This window comes from Hipposideros armiger, unplaced genomic scaffold (assembly GCF_001890085.2).
Source record: "Hipposideros armiger isolate ML-2016 unplaced genomic scaffold, ASM189008v1 scaffold_965, whole genome shotgun sequence".
Taxonomy (NCBI): Eukaryota; Metazoa; Chordata; class Mammalia; order Chiroptera; family Hipposideridae; genus Hipposideros; species Hipposideros armiger.
This window is the reverse complement of record NW_017732315.1, coordinates 497,651-505,913: the sequence shown is the minus strand read 5'-3', so window position 1 is coordinate 505,913 and position 8,263 is coordinate 497,651. Positions and strand designations below refer to the sequence as shown.

General features: G+C 42.1%; 1 protein-coding gene across 1 annotated transcript in view; it reads right to left on the bottom strand.

The window, feature by feature from the left end:
- Positions 1-6,990, bottom strand: part of ZSWIM5 (zinc finger SWIM-type containing 5) — a 184,097-nt gene extending 177,107 nt beyond the window's left edge. Inside the window, exon 1 of the mRNA XM_019630899.1 lies at positions 5,325-6,990. Coding sequence (XP_019486444.1) covers positions 5,325-5,910 — 586 coding nt within the window. The 5' untranslated portion in view covers positions 5,911-6,990. The remainder of the gene's footprint in view (positions 1-5,324) is intronic.
- Positions 6,991-8,263: the final 1,273 nt, after the last annotated feature.

Below are 8,263 nucleotides of genomic sequence, written 5' to 3'. Positions count from 1 at the left end.
TTTTTAGCTGAGCCATCCTGCTACCTATTGGCAGCTCAGCGGCTGCTCAGCTCGGGCTGGTCTCGAACCGCTGTTGCTCAGAGCTCAAACTCTTGAGCGAGCTCTTAACCAACTGAGCCACTCGGCCGGCCCAATGTCTTGATTTTTAATAGCCATTGTTGAAACAAGAAAAATGAAATTGTTTCACACAGGCATAAATTTTCATCTCTTTCACTTCAAAATTTAGACTTTGTACTCATTCCTTTCACCTCCAAATGTAGACTTTGCAAAACATTTTTAAATTCCTAAAGTGGATAACCTCTAAAATAAATTCCTAAAGTAGATAACCTCTAAAATAACATCTATTAGCTTTAGTTTATGCATTATCTTTAAAATCTAAAGCTCTATCCTTGAGAAAGTCACCTTCAATAATAGTTCATCTAAAGCTTTCATTTGAAGAAATTCCTAAATCATCGTTTTTACCATAAAAAAGGCAGTCAACATAGAAGATACACACTTTGTAACACACACTACTTAATGCTATCAGTTTATTACATGCACAAGTTTGGAGTTTTCCCCATAACTTCTAATACTACTCTCATACTGAAAATTCAGGTTTATCTTTTTCTTTTTTAGTTTTATAACACTGTGATGTCCATTCTTAGCATTCACCATTTATTGAATATTAAGATTGTGTATGATGTGTTGGCAGGGATGGGGAGGGAGCGAACTCATTGCTTAAAAAAAAAGAGGGGGAGGGTATGGGCCGGCCGAATGGCTTAGTTGGTTAAGAGTGCAAGCTCTGAGCTACAGGGTCCCTGGTGCGATTCCCACATGGGTCAGTGAGCTGTGTGGTAGTGCACTCTTAGCAACAAGGTTTCTGTTTCCAGTACGGCATGGGATAGTCGGCTATGCCCACCCACAACAAAGACTGAACACAGAACCTTGAGCAGAGCAGCCACGAGCTGACGACGGGTGACCGGATGGCGACAAAACTTGGAGTTAAGCTAGCTGCGCCCTCCATATCTAAGACTGATGGACAACAACTTGGCTATTCCCCTTCCCCAATACCCCAACACTGTTCCCCTTTTCCAATTCCCCAATAAAATCTTAAGAAGAAAAAAGCAATGTGATTTTTTTTTTTTAAGATTTTACTGGGGAATCGGGGAAGGGGAACAAACAAGTTGCTGTCTTTTTGTTCTTTAGTCTAGTGTGGAGGACATCGCTTCACTGGCCCATGTTGGTATCATCATTGCACTCTTTCCGGGTGAGGCAGGTCAGTCGCCGGCCTCTGGACGGCCGCTTATGGTGGCTCTTGGCAGCTCACACCAGCTGCCGGCCAGCCCCACTGCAGCCCAGCTCCAGGTCGAGCTGTTGTTCACCATCTTAGCTGTAGAGGACACGGTGTCACTGGCCTTCATGTGGGATCCGAACAGGGGCCCTGCTGCTCAGAGCCGGCGTCCCAAGCCAGCTCTTAACCAACGCGCCACTCAGCCGGCCCAGCAATGTCATTTTAAAACTTGGTTAAGTTTCTACTCTAACAAATGCTACCACTTATCCCTCAAAGGTATCCCTGCCTCTGTGCTCGAATATCTTACATATAAATTAAGTAATTTTTCCCCACATGAAATTTTATTATGACTTTATATCTATTGTAACTTATCCACAGTGCTATAAAGACTTTTAGCTGAGGATATATTTTGTTCCCCCAAATAATACAGATCAAAACAAATTATATATAAAAATCAACAACTGTAATACTTGCTACTGCTGCATTTCACAAAAGCTGTACCACAGAAAAATTTCAGACATTCATTGATAATATACAGTGTCCGTAATGATAAACTTACTACTTGATGTTTAAGCTATGGATAACTTCCTGAAATGGACCTTTTTTTTATTATTGACTTTGTAATTACACTTCTTCCACATAAGGTAGTACCTAGCATTGTGGCTCTAGCCTTGAAAACTCTCCAAGGACAAATTATGTGCTTATTAGAAAATGTGTAGACTAAAAATACAGGGTTTTGTTGAAATCAACTATCAGCATCTATGAAAATTGCTGGATAAATATTATATAATTAGGATGTACCAGCACAGAAGGCCCCTGCATGCCTTTACCCAATTTTAAAAAATCAAAATATTCGAATAAATATAATATTTCTTCATTTAAGAGAGAAAAACTGTTAATGCTTCTTTTCCCTCAATCAATTCAGATTCCCCTGAGAAGGTGTAAACCTTCTTTAAGTTTTATCAAACAAAGAGAAATTATTTAAAATATGATGGATAGCGAAAAAGGGTCCACATCTCAAAATTATTAGTAAATTATAGTTGTTCCATTCTTATGCCATCTGCAGACTCCTGAATAAGTATTTTCCCAAGGTTTATACTACTGCTATTTTCACGGACTTCTTAAACAGGTTAAAAATACAGATGCTTAACACATCTCACTCTCTTACCTTCGTAATATTGAGAGCCCACACTCTAAGTCTATTCACATACCTTCAAACTTATAGATGTCCACGAAAAGTCTAAATTACAATTTTCCCCTTTTAAAAGGAACAATACTTCTGCCGGCCGCATGGCTCAGTTGGTTAAGAGCTCGCTCAAGAGTGTGAGCTCTGAGCAACAGGGTTGCTGGTTCGATTCCCAGCCCGAGCTGAGCTGCCACTGAGCTGCCAACAGGCAGCAGGATGGCTCAGCTAAAACAAACAAACAAACAAACAAACAAAAGGAACAATACTTCTGATTCAGTACTGTTATGTAAAAGAAATGTATCCTTTGAGCTTAACAACCTGTAGTTCTCCCATGTGTTTACATCAAGCTGGGAAAGTTTTAGTTGATTCAAAATCTGATGTTTTCTACAGAGCACTTGCTTTTCAGCCAGTCCATGATTTCCCATTACCAGATTCCATGTGGAAAATAATCAGAAGTTACTGAATTTAATATACCTACTTTTTGTACAAGTTTTTTGTTGGTGTTATCTAATTTATTTTCCTTCAAAATTTTTGTTTTGTGTTATGCAGTTTTCTTTTTTTTAATGTATTTATTTATTTTTATTTTAAGTTATTTTTGCTTTCTTCATTTAAATCCCCTTATGAATCTTTTCTTTAAAAACATCAGGCTTCACTAACTTCCCAATTCTGAGGTTATAACTATAGCTTAGAAACAGGAAAGAAATATGTAGAAATTTCAATTAGCATCTCTTAGTAATTAAATTGAGTCTGAAGTGAAGAATATAAACTGAAGAACTTGATTACTATCTTGCCATATACAAATTACTTTCTCACTCATCTTTTGGCAATACTTTTATAAAACCTATCTTCTAGATTAAGTCACATACTCACATTTTAAGTTTAAGGGATGAGGGATGAGTCTCTAAATTTCACATATTACAAAGTGGTTCATGCCAAGATACAGAACTAATAATGATACGGAATATACTTCTCTTCCACACTCATTAGCATAAAATAAGGTTAGAAAAATTAAGATTACACAGCTCATGGTTCCCAAATAACATTACATACCTAAAAGTGATTAATTCATTCTCCTACTTTCATCTATGAAATCCAAAGTGAGAAACTTGTATGTCTTTTCTCCAGTCACTGAAGCTATCATACAAGAGCTCATCACCCCCAACAAGCATGCTGATTATCACATTATGAAAGAAAAATATCTGATTTAAACATGACCTGGATCCCCACAAAATCTGACTTCATTTAGAATTTGATGTTATAAGTCACTTTTAAAATATATACTTCTTTAAAACTCTTCCTGTTCCTCGTTTCCCCCCTCAAGTTTGCAGTCTTTCAAATCCTTCTCTTACTATAAAATAACCACTTAAATTGACACTTTTCAATTTAAAATATTTTAAACAAGAAGCTTAAGTTAACTGAGTTAACCTCAGACAAATAATAAAGTTTACAGACTAATAAACGCCTATATTCATTTTCATGTTTTCAGTATGTCAGTGTTAAAGTCGTAGATCTTAATTATATGATTATTTAATTCATTCTTTCAAAAATACACACAAAGGCCTAGCCTTTTACAAATAAACAAAACTTTCTTAATCCACTGTCACTGTATTTGACACGGTAAATTTAGATAACCTCACATTTCATATTTGCAAATTAAATGTGGTGTACTGTTGTGTTAAGCAGAAACACAGGATTCAAAGATTCTCAACAACCAGATTACTTTATGTGAAAAAACCCAATGTACTACTCTTCAAGAGAAAAAAAAATTTCAAATAGGTTAGTTTTACCTGAGGATAAGAGGGCTAGATGTTTGGAGTGCGGGTGTATGTGTGTTCCTGTGCTTGTTTAATTCTAAAAACCTCTAACGCCTTTCAAAAATCAGTATTTTTTCAATAAATATGAGCATATACTGCACAATAAAATGCATAAAGATGTGCACTTCCAGAATGCTATAATAATCCAAAAAGAAAAAAATTAGTGCTTAATTTTCCTTGTCCGTAACCATTCCACAAATCAGAACTGCTGTATTTGTATATTTAATAAGATTAACAAACTGACTAGGATCTCCAAGGAGTAAAAGCAAAAAAAAAAAATCATTTTTCATTTTCCAATAAATATAAAACAAAAGCAAATACAAAGACTTGCTAAATGAGAAGCATTTGAAAAACCCAACATGACCAGCTTTTGATTTACCCTGTGTGACAAGGAAGACAGACCCCACCCCCACTCCAGATTGTGTAGCTTTTTTTTCCTTGGGTGGGGGTGTGGAGAAGAGAAGCTGTCACATTTCCATCTTCGGGTATTGTTAAGTCCGCAGCCTAGATTCCCAAGTATCACTGATCCAAGGGAAAAAATATTAAAGCAGGAAATTTAAATTGTCTGAAATGCACTGTATTTTGTTGATTTTCTCCAATTTTAAAGTTAATTATATCCAGCGTCAATCTGCTACAGATTGTCATTGACAGTCTGTCCCTCAGTCATTCCCTATATGACTGCTTGCTCCAGATTCACTAACAATTCTCTCCTCTCTAAACTTAAATTAGAAAAACGCATTCCCGAAATTATTACATCCAAAAAGGCATTCCTCCCCATCCTTTCTGCCTTTGATGTGGGGTATAGAATGAAGAGTAACAAAATAGACCGATTCACTCTTCAAACAAAAAGAAATGGGGGTAGAGGGCCACAGGGGTAAAGAGCAGCAGTAGACCTGAATGAAATGTTGAGAAAACTTTTTAAGTGACTAGTTTGTCCTTCGGCAGGGGAACGGGAGTTGGGTAGAAAGCTGGGGTCTCGGCCCAGGGCTCGTGCAGAGAGAAGGCACCTGCGGAAGAAGAGGCCGAAAACCAGAGGAGCCGGGCGAGCACCTACCCACTTGCAGCACGTTCTCCACAGAGCCGCTGTCCAGCAGACGGATGCCCCGGCGGAACGGCAGCCCCTCGCCAGCTGCTCCGGCCCCTGCGCCCAGCCCGGGGGACGCCCCCGCCGCGGCAGCCCCGGGGGCGGAGCCGGCCGGAGCGGCGGCCCCGGGGGGTGGCGGCGGCCCCTCCTCGGCCGGCGAAGCCCCCGCGGCGCTGCCAGCCGCGCCGGCGCTGGGGCCGCCCCGGTACTGGAAGCTGGAGTACATGCAGATCTCCCGCTCATTCCGCGGGAAGGACCAGTAAACGATGCGGCGCTGCACGGGCTCCGGGATCCGCTCGAAGCGGTCCTCCACCCGCTCGTACGCCCACTTTTCCGCCACTGTCTTGGCGGCGCAGTCCAGCAAGGACTCGGGCTGCAGGTGAGGGCGGGCCCCGGGAGGCAGGCAGCTGCCGCCGACGCCCCCCACCCCACCGCTGGCCGCCCCGGGCGAACCGCGAGGGTGGTGAGCCCGCGGGCTGGGCCACGAGCACAGGCGCTTGGCCGGAGAGACTGGCGGCGGCGAGAGCAGCTCCTCTCGCTCACCTCCTTCCGCCATTGCTGGGGACTGACTGACTGAGGCGGAGGCGGCGGCGGCCGCGGCGGCACCCGCTGCGGCGGCGAACCCGGCCACGGCCACGCGCCCCGCGCAAGCGCCCAGCTGTGGCGCCGGGGGGCGGGGCGAGGAAACTCGCCAGCCAGCCAGCCCGAGTGGGGTGGCTGGGCCGGTCTGGTGCGCGCGCCGCGAAGGCCGACGGGGGCGGCCTAAGGACTACGGTGAGGCGGCGCGCGCTGTCCGGACCTCCGGGAGCGCGAGAAGAGACGGGGGCGAGCGCGGGCCGGTGGCGCGCGCCAGGCGCAGACAGCCCAGGACGCGCGCTGAGCGCTCGCTCGCGGCCGATGGCCACCTAGGGGCGAGGAGCGCCGGGCACCCTTGCCAGCCCGCACACCTCCAACCCACCTGCCGCCCGGCCAGAGAGGGGTGGAATGTGTGGCCAAGTGAAACAGCCGGGCCGCGAGCCATCCTTGGATCCACCTCCGTGAAGTTCTAGGCTTGTGGGGCACAAGGAGAGAGAAAACTCAAAATCAGGCTCCTGTGGGTTCATTGACGGGACAGGAGACCGGCACAGCAAGCAGAGGATCTGCCAGAAAGATGCTAAGAAGACACTAGGAAAAATATCGGAATGCTCAAGTGATGAAAACTGTTCTCACGCCACAACGATGTAGAATGCAGTCGGCGGTCCCCTCCAGAGCCCAGCAAAGTCGCACCAACCCCTGACTGGACAAGTGGGAGGCCAAGATCTCACCTCCAAGGTGGCTGCGCCCTCCTAGAGTTCTGGAGGGTTTAGCAGCTTGCATCCTAGGAAACAAAACACTTTGTGTGGTTTGGGGTAGAATTCACTGATCCCCTGCCCCTAGTCTAAATTAGATCTTTCGTGTTTTTCTCACTTGGCTCAGTCTTCTACACCTTCGTGTTATTTATAACAAGTTGTATTTGTGCCCAGCTGACTGTAAACTCCATGAGAGCGAGGATCATGTATGTCTATTTTCTTCACTATAATTTACCCTCTGCCCTGCAGAGATTTTTCTTGGAATTACATTGAATTTATAGATTAATTTGGGGACTAGTATCTTTATAATTGAGTCTTCATAAATATAGTATATCTCTTCATATGTATGGGTCTTCTTTACCAATCATTTTAAAAGATCTAAATATTTTGTTATCATTTATTTTGTGATCCTAGTGATTGCTAGATCTTTTCCAAAATACCATTAAACAAGAAACAATCTCACCCCTGGTAGCTTACCATCTAGTTAGTGAGATAAGATGATACATATGAAAAGCTAAATAACAGTAAAATAATAGAATAATACAAAAAAGTAATAGCTTCAGAGGATTGTCAGGTGACTTGAAGAAGCAGTAACTATTTTGGGAATCAGGAGAAAAATCACGGTGAGTAGAAATTGTGAGAGGAAGCTCTACTGAATAGTCTTATTTCATCTAGATCATGGAGAATGAGTCGGATTCAAATAGGCCAAAGGCTTAGGGAGGGAATTTTAATCGTGTTGAACAACTTCAGCAAAACCCCAAAAGCTGGAAAGTACAAAACATTTTCATGTAACTGATAAAAATATATCTGTTTGGTTATAAAAATGGTAAATAGAGATTAGAAAGGTATTTTAAAGACAAATTATAGATAGCCTTAAATACCAGGTTAAGGAATTTGAAGTTGAATATGGGCAATGGGGAACTGAAACAGTGAAGGTTGTTATACATCTATATAACACTGAATGCAACCTATTTTTTTCACATCTTTGCCCAAATTAGTCTGTGGTTTGCACTTATCACATAATAAATCCTCAGTACATATTTCATGAATGAATGAATGAATGATCTGGCTGTGATGTGAAGAATCTATCTGAAGGAGAGAAATGGAAGACATGGAAACCTCTTAGGTAGCTATTCCAATAATCTGGTCATGAATTTTTAGTGGCCTCGATTCAGAAAGAAAAGAAAAATTCCCCTGAATAAAGTGCTTCTGCCCTATTGTTCCTAAAAATTGATACAATGAATATTTATTAACACCTATCCTGTATCCTGTAGCTTAGAGTACCAGGTTGATATTTTTTTCTTCTTTTTTTGATAGACCATGAGGATACATTTTGTGTTTTCTGGTATATTTGCCACTTAAAAAAAAATACAAATAAAGTATTTGTGAGGCATTATTAAGTTAAATATAGTGAAGGATACTAGGTTGTTTAAGACAGTCTGGGTATTAAGAATAGAAAAAAAAATCCACATATGGGCCTGAGCTGGGACTGGAAACTGATAAAGGAAGTTGTAGGAAGATAAGGAAGCCAAGGTGTCAAATAATAATGATACTTAAAACTGACACAGTACTTTACAGTTT